Source organism: Coptis chinensis, chromosome 6, assembly GCF_015680905.1.
Source record: "Coptis chinensis isolate HL-2020 chromosome 6, ASM1568090v1, whole genome shotgun sequence".
In the NCBI taxonomy this organism is placed as follows: domain Eukaryota; kingdom Viridiplantae; phylum Streptophyta; class Magnoliopsida; order Ranunculales; family Ranunculaceae; genus Coptis; species Coptis chinensis.
Window position 1 is genome coordinate 18,374,071 of NC_141461.1, and position 17,518 is coordinate 18,391,588.

General features: G+C 35.8%; 1 protein-coding gene across 6 annotated transcripts; it reads right to left on the reverse strand.

Annotated features, from left to right (window-relative positions):
* Positions 1-212: 212 nt before the first annotated feature.
* On the reverse strand, positions 213-5,123 carry LOC147491900 (uncharacterized). Of its 6 annotated transcripts, XM_086566895.1 has the most exons (5): positions 4,507-5,118; positions 4,263-4,393; positions 3,816-3,957; positions 1,288-1,417; positions 213-811 (listed from the first exon to the last, which is right to left on the reverse strand). In XM_086566895.1, exons 2-4 carry the CDS (start codon positions 4,329-4,331, stop codon positions 1,395-1,397), a joined length of 234 nt encoding a protein of 77 aa, XP_086423021.1. In that variant the 5' UTR covers positions 4,332-4,393; positions 4,507-5,118; the 3' UTR covers positions 213-811; positions 1,288-1,394. The 6 variants fall into 6 exon arrangements, with proteins under 6 accessions (XP_086423021.1, XP_086423017.1, XP_086423019.1 ...); XM_086566891.1 differs by having other exon boundaries at positions 4,263-5,117; XM_086566893.1 differs by lacking the exons at positions 213-811; positions 1,288-1,417 and adding an exon at positions 1,830-2,199 and having other exon boundaries at positions 4,522-5,123.
* Positions 5,124-17,518: the final 12,395 nt, after the last annotated feature.

Genomic DNA, 17,518 nt, shown 5'->3' on the forward strand with positions numbered 1-17,518 from the left:
AAAACTTTGTTAAATTGCCAACTTTTTTTTGCAACCTACATTTAACCGTCCTAGCTATTTATCTACCTCTGTAATTGTAATTCGGCTAGCAGTCAGTCAATAGTGGGTCTACTATATTTTACAGCTCGTCCTTGGAGGGCAAACTTTGAAATAAAGCTTCAATAGTTATGCCAGATTATGCTTGGTATAAATAACTCGCTGTAGAGTACTAATAACTAAACACTGTAGATTGCTTTAATATTTAGTATTTGCGTCTTAAGTACTACGTAGATCAGCATAAAGTTTACAGATCCATTTTCTTCAGCCATATGCTCCAGAACCTGGCTAGAAATCACCGCAAGGAATTTACAGATCAAATGTTCGGTTGAAGAACTTTGAACACAGCTAGTGCTTTTTTTAACCACAACGTTGATTTCAGTTCGGATGTTTACATGAATCGAATGATTCTACAATGTTTCCACCTTCAAGCATAACTTCCATGTGAACCGGGTGACCAGGTAGTGCATCGCAATGCTGAATTGTCTTCTCTATGCATGCTAAGTAAGTTAGTGATAAGGTCTTTTTGGTCTGGAGAAACCACTTGTTCCTCTACAGCCAATTTCTTTTCACTTATGATGTCCATGATCATGTTTTGAATCCTTGAGCTTGCCCGAATGCTGCGATTGAAGGTGGTGAGACTGATAACAGGCCCTCTGGCCTCTACCATCTCTTCAAACCACTCCACCAATTTCTCTCTTCTTGTTCCATGCTCCAACCCAAACAAAAGAGAGCAAATTATGTTGAATGTAAGAGTTTTGATGAGTGGGAATACCTGCATATAATTTTTTCCCATGTTATATATTCTGTTTCTGAAAAAGAAAAAGATAAGGGTTCACAAAGCCAAATATTTAGTGATCATTAGTTTTATAAGATTCTTGTCAAGGATAAAAAGAATGAAGCTATTCGATCATACAGGAACCATTCAACAAATGGCTTTCTAGTGGCTGCAACCAGATAGAAACGACAACATAATCTCAATCTGACCTCAGCTCTTGAAAGGTTGTGATGAGTGCTGGGAAGTGGACTTGTGTCAATAATGATGAGTTGACAAAACAGCTGCAAATCGATTGGATATTCATTTTCTGGCCCAGATTTTCTTCTTATTATATTTCAGAAGAATTGTGCTTAATTATTATATTCCTTCTTATTATATTTGAAAATGCGTTAATTGTGCTTATTCATCAGGGGTATATTTCAGATTTTCTTCTTATGTTGTTATTAAATATAATGATTTGCAAAGGAACATACCCTGTTACTGTTAAACTAAGAAATGTCATATATAGCGGAGGCCAATCCTCCTTCTCAGCCAACAAATGAGCAGCATCTTTAAAATGTTTCAAAGGCATTGACTCTCATCAAACATCCATGGGAATATCATCTGTAGTAGTAAACCAAGATGTCAATAAGATGAATCCAGTAAATACAGTAAACACCTAATAGTATGTCTTTGAGGCGCAGAAATTATACAAAAAGAAAATAAAAAAGAGAACAGGATGCCTTTGGGTAAACAGAAAAACTACTTTTATGTGAAGGTTATGATTTCTACCTAATAGTATGTCCAGCTGCTTCTATTAGCTCCCATGTAAAATGCATATAATAGTTTTATTAATGGAGATAATCTAATGTGACTGAGCCTCTTAAAAGTATCACCAAATGACCACATGCTTCTATTCTAGGGGAATACTTATGAGACACAGTCACCCTGGAATACTCATTATTTTCAGAGAGATTTTGAGAGATGATTTGGAATAACAATTAGCTTACCAGAAAATTTTACTCCATAAATGAAGATCGTTCACATGCCAATTTCAAGCAGGATCAGATAAGTAGATTCTACAAACAACGATATAGAACCAACACCTCATCGGCGTCATCACCCATTATAAGATTCTATGCTGAAAAAGTTTGCATAAAAGAAACAAAACGTGGACTACAATAGTAACTAAAATATTAAGATCAGTTCAGAAAATTCTATTTTTGTAATTTTGGTTCTTGCCCCTATGGAAGTGGCTAAACCAACCAAATATAGTTAAGTTTTAAGTTCATTAATATACAACCCCTATTCGGGTTCGGAAGAGCACCTCAGTCCCTGACTTTGTGTGTTGCTTGGGCTTGAGTCGAATGGCTTGCGACATGGAAGGCATTCACGTGGCTCTGGACCTGAACCAATCCAGTCGAGGTGGACCATCATTTTGGCAAAGGGAAGTTTGGCAATATTAAAACCTCAGAACTATATATCGTGATATGAAAGTTTGAACTGACTCCAAAATATATAGCAGTTTTTGTTAAGGAGAAAAGGATAACGTGTCTAATATATGGCCTACAGTGTGAAACAAAACAGGACCCAATCTCGAGTAAATCTATATGTTATTTCTATCGAAGCTAAAAAACTATTCTAATTGTATTTTTGATGTAGATAATCATCTATATCAAGTTATGGAGATTTCCTTGCTCAAGTGTGTGCTAGGAGAGTGGCTATTGGACTTCGTGTTGCTTGCAATATCTGCCCACAGTATGCCTTTCTTCATCCTCTTTTCATTTGTTTTCTCTAAGTCAATAACATTTGAAGGCTTGCAATGAAAATGAAGGGCAATGAAGGACTTTATTGGTAACTAACACAAAAGAACACGGCATATATACGAAAAAAAAAAAAAGGGGATTTCTTCCCAATTTTATCCATACATCTTTCTCTCTGCATCTGACTCTATGGGAACTTCTACAACCCTGACCCTGTATAAACAATAAATGAAAATTAATTCTTTCCAACGATGGGGTTCGATCACTGATTGCCTTGATTTTAGTGTCTTAGTCTTAGTCTTAGTCTCTTAGAGTTTAGTGTTAAGCCATTGATATTTGCCTTGATTTTTCCCATCACTGATTGGAATTTGACGATATGATTCCATTGAAGGATTGACTAAAATAACATTGCAACTGTGTACCAGTAACCAGTGTACCTAGCAATATTCATAATAATTGGTGTTTTACAATGGTTACAAACCGATACAATAATCTAAAATCCTCAATGTACTGCCAAAATCTGAGTTGGAATTTCTGCAATTAGCCAAGGGGATCCCACGGTACGATTCTGATGGGGGGAGAGAAGCAGCTTCAGAAGTTGATAGGCAGATAATCCAACTTAGAATATGGAGCCTAACTAAGACCAATAAACTATTTCTTCGTTTAGTTGTCATTCGAAACACTACTGACGACTTCAAAATGTAGGGGAGTTAAAGTCTCATCAATTGCACTGACAACAGTATCGCAATCAAAGTTTTGTTGGGTTCTTAAGCTTCTATCATGCCTACATTATCAACTTCTTGGTCTAAAGATCCACAATGCCCTTATCCTGTAAGTCTGTAACCCTGCTAGTAGAACATTTAGATCAAGGGATCCTGTATTCCTGCATCTGCTTCAATGAAGAGATATCGATCTGGCTGTACACTGATATTTTGATATTCAAAACTTGGTAATATTCTTGTCGTTTAGAATGGTGAACGGTCACAGGATATATGAAATAAAAGATACTAAAAGTGGTTTAAGCGGTAGGGACAACATGGCCACAGGCAGGTCTCATGGCCATTGAAGCAATAAAGATTTCAACATACAAAGAAGAAATTAGCAATGATACTCATTAAGCCATTAAGGCGTGATTGACATAGATAAAGTCTAGAAATGAAAATATCAATGATCGATCCTCAAAATTAAGCTCATCTAAAGATTCCTATAAAAAAATACCCGAAGTTAAGAAATTAAAAACACCAAAGTTAATGACTCACCTGTATGAGCAACATGATCATCATTTCCGTTAAGAACAGACAACACTTTCATCATGGAAGATTTCAATTCCTCAACCAATTTTCCCGTTGCAGTTTGAAATATGGGAATAGATTTTTGTTGATGAATAACACCATAATTGCCCTGCAACAAAATAACAATTCAAGGTCTTGTTTTTATCAAGCTAGATTTTTGTTTTGGTGAGGTTTTGACATAGGGAAGGATGCTCTTTTGATTATCTGGGTTTCTTTTTTTGGTTTATTTCTACGGGTGAACACCGAAAAGAGGAGTGGATTTGGTTTTTTTTGCCAAATGATTTATTTTTGGAAAAAAAAACTGAGTTGTCTAAATTTTCAAATAATTTCAAATTCATCCAGGTTTTCAAAAGAAATTGGTACCGAAATGCAAACAATCAGAAGAGAAACACTGGTTATAAAAATGGATAATACCTGATTAATCAAATCTATGACATGCTCTGAAGCTTCAAAGATCAACATAAGCCTATTTGATATCTTCATTAAACCAATAACCCACACAATCCAGAAAATACTCAACAAAGAAAAGGATTTGATTCTTACACCTAAACAAAACCCCATTAGCTATCCACAAACATGTCAATATTTCATAAACGCCTATATGAACATTATCATATCAATAATAAGAAAAAGAGATAGAACACAAATAAAAACCAACCATAAATCCTTTTACGTTAAAATATATAAATTTATCTGAGAAGATCCTCCAGCTCTTTCAACAGCAGATCCAAACCAACCATTAGCACAAAACTTCAAAACACCCATAAACAAACAAACTCCACAAAAGACTAAAAACATCCAATGCCCCAATGCTCTCTTCTCCTTTAAACTATTCTCAAACAAAGGAGCAGCAGCAGCAACCTCATCTCACAATCAGAGTCTCACTCCGAGAGCTTAGTCAGTAAACTCTCTCATTTTTAGTAAGAAGGGAAATGTCTCACATTAGTTTTAGTTCTACGTGTACTATTGGGCCTTCTTGCTGATTTTATGGTGTTAGTATAAATATTATATTGGAAGCCTTAGGATATAATCAGTGCTATGATTAAGTTGCAGGTGTTTGGGGGAATTATTTATATTGACAGCTGTACTTGGGGTGTTAAAACTCTTGGAGGTGCTAAGGGCGTTGGGGAGTTTACTACTTCGGCAGGCAATTTGTTTACCGTAAGATATGTGACATTGAAGAGGATCTTGAGCGGAAGAAAAAACAGTTTGCTTACAGCTTTTGTTAGTGTTGTGTTAACTTTAAACTTTTAATTGTATAGGATTTGTAATTGTGTAAGAACTGAGTTAGCTTTAGAGTTTTAATTGTATAAGACTTCTTAAATTTATCCTTGGACATTTGAGTTGTAGTAATTTATTAGGTTATTTACTTATTTGAATAAATAGTGTGAAACAAAATCAAATTCCTAGTTTCATCAAGATAAAACAGGATCCTATTCCTAGATCCTATATAATAGCTCTGTTCATGTTTGTTTAGGTTTTGAAGCAGATGTCCGCAGGCACAATTTAGGACCCTGAGAGAAACGTCAATATTGATGGAATGAGACTCCACAAAAGCGTGTACCACATTTCCTGGATACCCAACAATCAGTTAAATAGAAATTATATAGTAGATGGTGAAGTTGTATAGATGTTGCCGCCGGATGGACTTGAGATATTCCAAGTACTACGACTACGAGAAGGACACGATGGTGCGGTTGCTTTTGTCGAATGGATAGAAGATTGAACTGGGTGTTATTTAAGGCCGATTTTATTTCTAATGGGATAGAGTGCATGATTTCTCCGTGTACCCCTCCCCAAAGTTTTTGCTCAAAATAAAACAATGTGCGGACACTTGTAATCGACTACTCGTCTATTTTTCATTTTCAAATTCCTTTTTATGTACTAATACAATACGCCTTTTCGTGGGATCATAATCACAACTATGAGAGGGAGATGAAGTTGTATGCTTTAGCCATTAAAACTCCTCCCAAGATTCATAATTTAACAACATGGTAAATATATAGATGCATAATCACCCTAGTTAATGAAAACCCCGTCCTTTTATCTCCTTCGTTTATGCCCGAAACTTTCATTTGAGAACCTTTTCGGTATAAATGTGTAGGTCAAGCACCTACATATTACATTCTACACTTTTTGGTTGCACAAAGAAATACTGAGACATTCAGTTTATATCGATATTTTTTCAATAACTTAAGGGTTTACTACGTGACATTTCTTCCTTATTTCCCTGCATTTCAAAGTGAGTACTTCTATTGCTCCCATCTTCAACATGGATTTGGCAAACCGTACCATGAATGCATTGCCATTCAGTAGTCGTCTAGCTAGCTTTGCCAAACCAATGCCGGTAAGAAGTCTTTGCCGTCGGTGAAAGAGGGCCTGTTTTTGTGTAAGAGCTTGATAATAGTGGCTGTCGAAGGAGACAGAGCTTCTAGGATCCATTTCCACTTTGTAGTTCTTTGGGTCCGAAGGATTTGGACATTTTGTTATCAAGAAATTGGCTCATAGGCACGGTTATAACAGCAAACACATTAATAATTGTCCTAGTACCCTTCATTATGTTGGAGCCTTTAATGTTGCAGTCCTCATCACCTTAATGTCGGATTATAAAGGGTGTTGGAGGGTGTAACCTTAGCGATTCTTTTACAACCGCTTGCAAGTAAGGGAGAGCGATTACATCGATTCTTGAAGAAGCCTACTTTTCCCGGCGACTACATCAATTTCCTCTCAAAGTTTCTTGAATTTGTTTGGATGATTTATAAGTTCGCCAATGCCCATTGGATTGAAGTAGAAGTCGAAGTCAGCACTGCTACTTAAAAGCTCCCGAAAAGGATATAGTAATCGACTAATAGCCAATTAGATTTGAATGTAAGGATGTTCAAGTCGTAATAGTGAAAAAATGTAACAAAATAGGGTGGCAATTCAACAAAAACTACTAAGTTATGAATGATGCTAGTCCTAGTGTTTGTCTTTCATGTCTCATCCATTTGATTCTGTTTTTGCGTGAAGGTGCCAATAAACTTCAAGGTTTAACGAGGCTATCTCGGTCGATTTATTTTCTAGTATTGGTCGCAGAATATAGAAAAACTCACTATAGCCATGTAATGGTCTCATCTTAAAAAAAAAAATTAAAAGATTTGCTTTTAGCCATTGGTCGGGGACTTCCGGCAGATGTATCGACAAAGACTACATACAAGAAGACCAGCAAAGAAGGTAGTGTCTTTTCTCGCAAAACCCACTACTTGGTGAAATGGAAACACAAAAGATCACTCGCCCAAGGATGAAAGACTTGATGTCGTTTCTAGTCAATTTGACCTCGGAATTCTCATCTCTGTAAATTTCTAGTAAAACATCCATCGATCCCTCCTCTTTTATCATGACATCTCTTCTCTTCATGTTCCCTCATGATCCCTTCCAAAGCAGACTTATCAAACAATCCCATCACCACCTTTAGCTTCTTCCCTAAATCTTGATTCATAATATAATTAAACAAAACGGCTTATGCACGCCCCTAATCGATGAAGCATAAAACTCGCCCCAAAACCTCACACTTAACAAAATCACGATGAATCCTTAGAAATTCATATATACATCAGAAATTTATAGCAAATAAGAAATTGACAAATATTGCTTACTTCTATCTTTTCCTCTTCCCATGGTAGCAACGGCAAGCGAAGCGGCAGCGGCATCTTTAATCGCCGATAGAGCAGTATGACAATCCTCTTAAGCCTCATCATCGGGTTCCATTGGGTCCATCATACGGTCTCCTTTGTGGCGGTTACGTCTACATAGTACCTTTGAAAATATCATATCATTTGAAAACATCCATATGATAGCTATGATCACCAAAATGAGAAACTAATAGAACCCAATATTTTTCATGCTCATTAGTAAACATCCATAGAAACCAAAGACAGTGGGCTTTAGTAAAACCTTAAGAAGGTACTGCAGAAGAAATCATCCCAGTCTTCCTAGCATAAGCGAAAATCCCACCAGCATCAATAATAGACCCTGTATCTCCGATGGGCTTCAACTTATATTCCTTTCCCTCTGCTCCATCTACGAGAATCTTTGTCCTTTGTCCGTACCCGATAACTCGACTATAGCTAGAGGCTCCTTGCGGCTTAGTAGCCTCCAGCAGCGGGACCAAAGTTCCTACTATCGCCTCGAGATCCCTATTCTCTACGGAGGTATATTATCTCCTTTTCCCTTTGTGGGAAGTCCTCGATCTGAAGGCATTGATTCTCTCCGCTCGCCTCGATAAGTCTCTCTTCCTCCCGGTCCGTTGTCCGACCGAACGGACCATAGTTCTGAGGTATGTAGCTTTGTGGTACGGAGTTCGATTGTACCCAATGCCCCTTCCATCTCCTGGGTCGGTGAAGTTGAATTGAAGTTTTGTTGCAGTGGATAATTGCATTTGTGCCACATAGTTCCTTCCATCTCGGGTGTATTTGGACTTGGAGCAAACTTTTCTTTGTGGTGGATGGTTTTGTTGTACCCACAGTTCCTTCCTACTCTTGGTTTTTGTTTGGACTGGATCCGGACCAAAGTTTTCCCCTTGAACCGTAGTTACATTTGTGGTGCATAGTTCTGTCATCTCCTTGGGCGTAACCCCGGTGATCATAATGACCGGGTTTCTTGGTTGATTTGGTATGCCATTACTACGCTTCCTATCACCATATCTATCGGACCTATAATCAGATCGGGCGGAGGCCTGCGGAGTAATTATCCTGTTCTCATATTTATCTCTCGACAATCACGAGATAATTCTTTAATGTCAAAAGAACAACACGAGATTTTGTATCGGGCCTCATGCATTCTTTTTATTTTTGCCACCCTCTCTTCTCATAGATCGTAAAACAAGAACTGCATGACGTTTCTCAATAATGGAATATTGAAGAAAATTGTTTTCTATATTGTGGAAAATGAGCTTAAATATAATTGGTACTCGGTGCAGCCATGTCTTGTTCGTCAATCTGGTGGACTTGTTGACACTTGTGATAGAAGATCTACCGGATTCCGGATGGGCGGCTTCAATGTCAAAGTAAGTAGATTGTTTCTTAGCTTGGCGTTACAAATCCATCTACTTGTTATTTATGCTATCCGGAATTAAATTTGAACCTAACTTCTTTTTTCCCCTTAAAAAGTGTGAAGCAAGTAGATCCAGAGGATGTGGACCGCCATTACCACTATTGTCCAAAGGGTCCTTTGCAGTTTACGGTACTCTCGCAATGACTAAGATGATCCAAAATTGCATGGCTCAAGACTTTTCATGGAAGGTTGGTGAATAGATATGCTTGCAATTCTCTTGTACATACTTGAAACTCAAGAAAAAACCATGTATCACATTTTCCCTTTTCTTATTCTTGCACGGGATACTAATAGATATTATTTTGGCTCGAGGGACCCGCCAAGGTGTGGGAGGAGACATTGTTGAGTTTGGAGGTTTCGGCGTGAACGGTATTGAGGGCGAGGAAATTGCTCCTCTTGCCATGGAAAATGTTGCAACTCCTTGATTTCAAGGAAATTTTAGTGAAGCTAGTTCTATATAAATGTGGTTGCCTTGTACATGATTTTGTTCAACTATCAAAGAGTCTTACGTGGTAATGTGGTGAATCGGTGAAGGGCGAAAGCTTGTGGTGGCATACAACAAAACACATGATTGTTGTATTGCCAATCCATAAGCAATTAATTAGTAAATAGTGGGGAAAATAAAAGAATTACGGTCCGGGTAATTGTAATTAACTGTATACGATTACCGCAGTCAAAAATTATCAACAAATGTTAATATGTACCAACCACCATCATAAACCATATAAATATCAAAATCACACATAATCAATTGTCAAGGTAATGTGAAACTTACGAAAACATAAACCAAGACTTAATATTTAAAATGTCTCATTAACTTTGAGCAATGTGAAACTTAGATATTGTAGGAAGAGTTTGAAACAAAAAAGTTTACACTTACCCAACTGAAGTCAATAATTTATATACTGATAATCTGTAATCCATTCATCACCAAGTAAAGTATAAGCAAACATAGGCTAAACTTAGGCTAAAAACCTGTCATACTTGAGCAACATGGTTGATATCTTCTTTAGTCTATTAATCTATTTTTCTAATCAAATACGCAAATTAGGCAAAACTGTTTACATTTTGCATACAATATGAAAGTGGTAAAGTTTAAACCCACACAAACGATAATAGTAGTCCCCACTTCCTCATAGATGACCATATATATATATATATATATATATATAAAATAATTTAGATTATAGCAATATATGCTATGAGTATTATATAACCTATAATATAGTCCAGTAACACAATAATCAGTCAACTATGGCCTGTAGTTACTGAGCTCCATGATTAATCGAGTGGGATCTGCCATCGAGTATGAGTAGCTCGATCTTATATGCTTAAGCAGAAAAATTCTAACTCATATAATCTTTTAACAAAGTTAAATAAAATAATTATTTAATTTTAAAACAATATACATACCTTTCCAGTATATATTTCCCCTCTCCAAGTTGCAGAAACTCAAACTGCAATGCAAATTGTGTAAGTTTTTTGATTTTTTGATTTTTTTGGGTTATTATTACTGGCGAACAATTGAAATTAGGAAAAGAGGGAATGAAATTTCTTTCTTTCTTTGGAACTTTTGTTAAATCTGATATGTCCACATTAGAGTAAAACAGGGTGGTGACGTGGTAAAATTAAATGGTTCTTGGTTCTTACAACACTAAGAACTGGGCCGTTGACACCCCTAGTTTAACGTAGTCCCAGTTTTACTCACATTAAGACTCCAATCTATCAACACCAATTTTAGCAAACGATAAAGAATGCGAGAAACTCTGCACTACGTACAGCTTCAGCATTCTCCATGGCTGAAAAACACCACCTCAAACAATGATGACCAAAAAACTGTGACGGCAATGCAGGATGAATTCTTTCCAAACCTAAACCAACATATTTAACAAACAATGTACAAAGATTAAGCAACTCAGAAACTGGCCAACTACAAAATTGCAATAACATGACTACATGAATCCATTCCTGAGCAATGTCTATAAGACTATAACCACACAACAAATAAAAAAACTCGAGTGTACCTGACACCTATGGTTCTTTCTTGTGTAACGTCATCTACTTAGGAATTGAATCTAGGTTAGTTTCCATAAATCACAATCTCAAATGATTGGTCTCAACTCTATAGTGAATTGAATGAACAATCACATGTACCTGCTTAACAGAGTCATATCATCCGAGCTTATGAATCTTAATAGACGTACATCAAATTAAAATGCAAAGTGACACCTTGGAGCATGCTTACAAATTTTTTTTTGAGATGTGCAGCAAAAAACAGAAGAAGGAACCTTACCTGAGAAACAATCAGTGTTTGGGAAAACGTGGAGTTGTTCATAGATTGTTTGTCCATCAAGTTTGATGGCCGATGACAAAGAAAGGTTACAGTACGTCAACATTTTTCACATTGTTGCAGGAGACATGGAACAATGGGATGAATTGCAAAGAAACCTTAACACCTCCGATCCCTGCTACATGAGAAGCGATAAAACAATAATAAAACTCATTCAATTATGAGATATGAAATCTACATGAAAGCAAATACTAATTGAAAAGAAAAATACCAACATATGTAAGATGGTTCCAATTATGTTGCCACTACTTGATCTGTTATGTAGAAAGTTTAGTCAAACCTTCAAAGTTCACCGGTTATTTGTGCATCCTAGCTAATAACATGGGACATATGTTATTAGGTAACTTGTAGTCTAAACATGGTGTTTCTAAATGGTGTATGCATTGCAATTATATAACCTTACAGTTTAGAATGGTGACACTTGCTTGGTGGTAGGTATATAGTGATTGTAACTGAGATCGGAGAACTACCACCAAATTGCAAAAAAACTAATAATAATAAATAAATAAATAAAATCAGGGTGAAATGCTAACACGTATTCATAATGTGAACGAAAGGTCTTCTAAATCTACTCATAGGGATTCCTAGTGCATCTACATGTATGCCATTCTAGTAATGGTCTCACGTCCATTGAGAGTAGTCTCAAAAGAAAATAAAAATTTCAATTATAAATTATAAGTCCCCACATTAATTGAATAGCTCATAATATTCACATATGATTATCATTAGTCATGTGGGGATAAATTAATTAGATAAATATGCTAATATAATAAAAGATTTAACATAGGAATGTTAATTAGCCAATATGAGAAGACAACACTAAGTGAAACACCAATAGTGATCCCAAGCTTCATGAGCATTCGTTTTACACCAATAATTAGTGTTTTTAGGAGTAGAGAGATAACGACGATGACGGAGTCAGCTTTGATACACGGTGATGGCAGTTGCTAAGGGGGAGGATGGGTTTTCGGAGTAGTTTACCAATAGTTCCAGTTTCTTAGGTTGTAATCCACGTGGGACACTCTCTTTGGTTTGTGTTATACTCTAAACTCTGATAGTCTAATCTACTGAGAAAATAAATTGATTCTAAAATAGACCTTACTATTATATATATATAAAGGTCCCTTATATAAACGTGTAAGTAGGATTACTAACTTGGTTGCACTCTGTTGCTTGGTAGTAAATAAGTTAGACATACTTATTTTCCATAGATTGCGAGAGATGGGCGGACCACATTCAACCATCAATTGTCTGGAGAATTCGGTGGCTAGTGCTTAAAAAGGTAATGGGTTACTAACGTGAGGGAACACTTGCCTTCAATTTGCTTTTTGTCGTTGAATAGCTTACTTGAAGATCAAAAACATGTTCAGAATTTCAGATCAGAAGATCTTAGGAATCACTTCTAATCACTTTTCGAAATCACCAGTTACATACGTTTAAAACCTACAAATTAAGGCATACCGAAAACCACCACTTTAAAAAAAACAGTGCACCTATTTTCACATGGAGACAAATAGTAACAAAACTCAACTCTTTAATTTATCAACCTCGCTCAAAGCATTTACAACTCATATATCTAGATGATTCCCGTAAAAAGGTTAAGATAAATAACTTTACTTAAAGATTGTCATAATGCTCTTTGGAAGGTGTCTACATCTATTTACTATTAAACATTCATTGATCTATACTTTCTCCACAAAAATACACTATTTAGATCTACAGCTAAATACTAACCTCATCTTGGAAAATACTCAAAAATTGCTTGCACTTTCGTTCTTGTATGCTATTCTCGGATATTAAGTACTTTCTTGTCGTAGACAAACCGCAAATTGATCCCCAATTTGTTTTTTCCACTTGAATTTACCAAACATTGGATGTGTACAGAGGAGGATACCAAAGCCTTTTGGGACAACATCCAAAAAGGAGGTTTCTTGCATATTCTTTGACAGAAAACACATCAGCCCAATTATGGTGTTTGGTTTTCGGCTTGTGAAACGGAATTTTGCGAACAACATCCTCGGTCGACAAAATAGAACTACAAATTAATATGACATCTGGTTGTGCCTCACACAAACCATTCACATGTATGCAGATACAAAAAACGGAAGAATTTTTAGTGTGTGTGTTCTGAGAGGAAATGATGATAACGGCAAATTAGACCAAAGACCAAATGATAGAACTCCAAAAAAAAAAACTCCATATTGTACTTCACCGATAAAATTCAATGCCGTGCTCTTGGCAATATTCCGAGTAGTTCTGATCTAGATGTCCCAAGTACATTGTGACCTTGTCTCTTAAATGCCTTGGCCAAAACCATCCAAATTAAGCTAAGCCCGGTGTCGGACCAAAAGCGAGTCATCCAATTCTATGGAGTAAAGCAAAGATCAAAAGCAATCTACGCAGAATATTCCCATTGTTGAACTATGGGAAAGACAAACCAAAATCTGTGGACACCATGCCACTTTTAATATCTTTCCACGTATTCTCCTTTACATCCTCCCACGATCCATCTCTAACCAATGAATAATGTTAGGTACCATCTTTCTAGTATATGCCAAGTATAAACTTCTTGGATAACTTAAATTGATGTAATTATAGCAAAATTGTACTAAATACCAAATATAGCTCAAACCGAAGAAAGCTGAAAAGAAGGTAAATCAAGGAAACACTTCAAGCCTTGGTTCAAAGCAAAAGCCGATTGAAGAGTTGGAAGGGGAAACTTCTTGCTAACAGAGGGCACTTCGTGACCATTTCCACTGCGACCCCACCATTACCGGCTTATCCTCGAGGTTCATTAGGCGACCCTTGAGGTAAGAGAAAGGGCGAGGAATATAAGTGCGCATCAATGAATCGAGGCAATACCGGTTATAAGGCACGGGAACTTTTTTCACCTTCAATAATGCTTTCATACTTTCGCCAAGAGTAGTAGAAGGAAGCTTCTTCAAAAGTGCTTCGTTGTTGGACTTTAGGTTCCTAAAATGCATGCTTCAAAGTCTTCAACTTTTTTCACCTTCAATAATGCTTTCATACTTCAAAAGTGCTCATTTGTTGGACTTGCGGTTCCTAAAAAGCATGCTTCAAAGTCATTAAGAACACTTGAGGAGGAGGATATTCGAGAAAGCGTCATCTTGAGAGAGTTTGAATTAATGTTTCTAGTGTTTCCGGACTTGAAGATGAGTCGCTTTTACCCGACATATTCACCCGTAGATGATTACGCTTTATAGACTTTATATTGATGAAGATCAACGACACTCCAAGACTGATTTCTTCGCCGAGTAACTACTTGAAAGTCGCATTCTTCTTCATCACTTGATCTTTGTATTTGTGGTAGCTTCTCGGAAGAAATTATTGTCCGTTCTTGAGCTTGCATTAGCTCACGAATCTTTGAGAACATATTCTTGTCCATGAACGGGTAGATGTAATCTTTTTCGATAAATCATGCCATACGAATCCATTCTTATAACTCCTATAATGAAACGAAACAGAGAACTTTTATTAAACAAAAATTTGAAGGAAATTGATCTTTGAAAGAGTTTTGCTTTAGAAGAAACTTGATGCTATTGAATATTTCATGGTATTTGCGCCATCTTGAGAGAGTTTGAAGAGATGTTTTTTTTTTTGAGAGTTCAATTATTTTGGAAGAAGAATAAGAGAGAGAGTTTGAAAGTATAGAGATAGGTTTTTAACTATTTTGGGCTACGAACAATTGAAATAGAGCGTAGAATTCATTTTTTTATATAAAATCTGATGTGTCAGTATGAGAGAAAAAAAAGGGGCTGACCTGGGTCACTGGGAGCATTCTCAACTACTCAGTATTAATGGTCTTTGATAGTAAATTTTTTGTGACTTTATATGGAACCATGCAGCATGTGTCACCAGGATTATTTTTGAAAACTTTTGTGGCGACTCCTCACGTACTGCTATGAATATGATATTTCGTCAATCGCTAAGTGATTGCGTTTGGGAAAAAAACAGTTTTGACCCTTCAACTTGGATACGATTATTAGCAGGACCCTGAAGTTCCATTTAGGCAATTTAAACCCTGGACTTGAAGAACACAAGCAGGTCGTTTGGGACACAAAATTCCGGTACCTGAAAGAGGATGTGGCAACTTTTTTTCATGTGTGGAATTTCATTTTAATGACCCAATCAAATTGAACCAGGTGATTGGGCAAGCACTAAGGTGTCCTTTTAACCCACATCATCACTAGCGAAACCACATATTCATCACGTGACACCCACATACTTCTCACTTCCTGTAAACACAAATAATTAATCATTAATAATTAATTAGTTACTAATTATAAGCATTATAAATTAATTAAAATTGGGTATTTATAATTGAATTGCTTACAGAAATTGGCTTTGAATTGGTCAAAGCGTTTGAAGAAGAAGAAGAGAAGATTGTTAGGAAAATGAGAAAGATGGGGAAAATTTTGCAACATCCCAGATCATCATTGTGGTGCCCAAATATCGTACATACCGATATTCGATATTATTTCAATAAGTTTCTAATACAATATCGGCATGAGGGCTGATATATTCATTATAAATTTCAGGTATAAAAGAAAGAGACAAAGATTAACACATGTCAAAAAGCTATTGGATGGACACATGTAGAGCAACTATAAAAAGAGTGGAGACAAAAGAAAGAGGGGACTAGATTCATTTCGCTCATTTTCATTTTCTATTTTTCTCCATGTAAAGAGAGAGAATGAGTGAACAGTGTAAACACCATTAATGAATAAGAATGAGTTTTATTAATTTTATCTTTCTCTTCTTGCATCTTACATTGGCGCCGTCTGTGCATCGAAGACAATTTTTTTTTTTTCTTCTTCGATTTCGGATCTACGTTCTTGATAAAGAAGAGATAGATTGGTCAAATAAGTTTTTTCTTGCTTTCTACCATGAAAGTTTCTTGAATCTATTTTTCTTTGATGGCTTGTTAAAGAAGATTACTTAGCATGATGAATTAATGGAGTTAGAAACAATAATGATTGAATCTTGGTTAAGAAAAGGTGTACTGTATTGGAGAATAAAGAGGAAATCAATGGGTTTAAATTAAGTTCTGCTTAGGTTCCACTAATAAAGCTTCTTGAAGAAGCTTCAAGCATCGATTTCAAAGAGAGTGTGGAACAACCAAAATGAGATAAGTTGCTTGAAATCATTCTTTATTTCTGGTTATTTAAGATTATTAGGTCTGTGGAGTAATGAATTTTAAGAGGTTTGGAATTCTTTTGATGGATTTGAGGGATAAGTTTTTTAAACTCTTTAAGTTTTATTTCTTTCAAACAACCTCAAATTTTGTCTGTGAATTTCAATTCCATTATATAAATTGTTCATTCTTACAACCCAATTATTCGGTTATGTTTGTTGTTCTTGGGATTATGTTTTTGCTGGTAGGGTATCCAAAAGCATAGTACAAAATATCAGGATATGAGTATTTATCGATATTCAATTTCTGGATATGTATCGTGGATATATTTCCCTTTTTGGGGATATTTGACATTGTTTCACATACAAATATCGTGGATATATCCAAAATATCAACAAATATCGTGGATATTGTGAATATTTTTTGATATATCATGATACATTATTTATATTTATTTGAAATATAATGGTAAATATTAAATAAAATTGTTATATATACAAAATATCGCTAAATATTTCTAAATATCACAAAATATCACAAAATATCACAAATATCACAAATATTATCGAAATATCACTGATATTTCGTATATATCTTTAAATATATCGTGATATTTATATATCTTTTTCTAAAATATGGATAGATATCCCCAAATATCGCAATATATCGAAATATTTTGTACTATGTACAAAATAATGTATGGTGTTTAAGTAAACTGGAAAAAAAAAAAAAATAATAAAAAAATAAACTGTTGAAATCTGTAAAGTTCGATACTGGGTATCGGCTAATTGGGTGTATTGTTTGGATTTCAGAAATGGGCCCAAGTAAGACAAGTGGCATCGGTTTTCAGATAAAAGTTCAAGGATTACTACTGGATTGATACAGATACAGATAAACTTCGATACTGGTACTAGTACATCGAGCTACCGAGATCACAACTTCGATACTGGTACTGGTTCATTGAGCTGCCGAGATCACTTGGGGCGTCCTACGTTTAAACAACTTCGATACTCGATACCAGAAATTTTTTGATACCAAGTTGTCATATCAGAATCAAAGTCGATACTCGATACC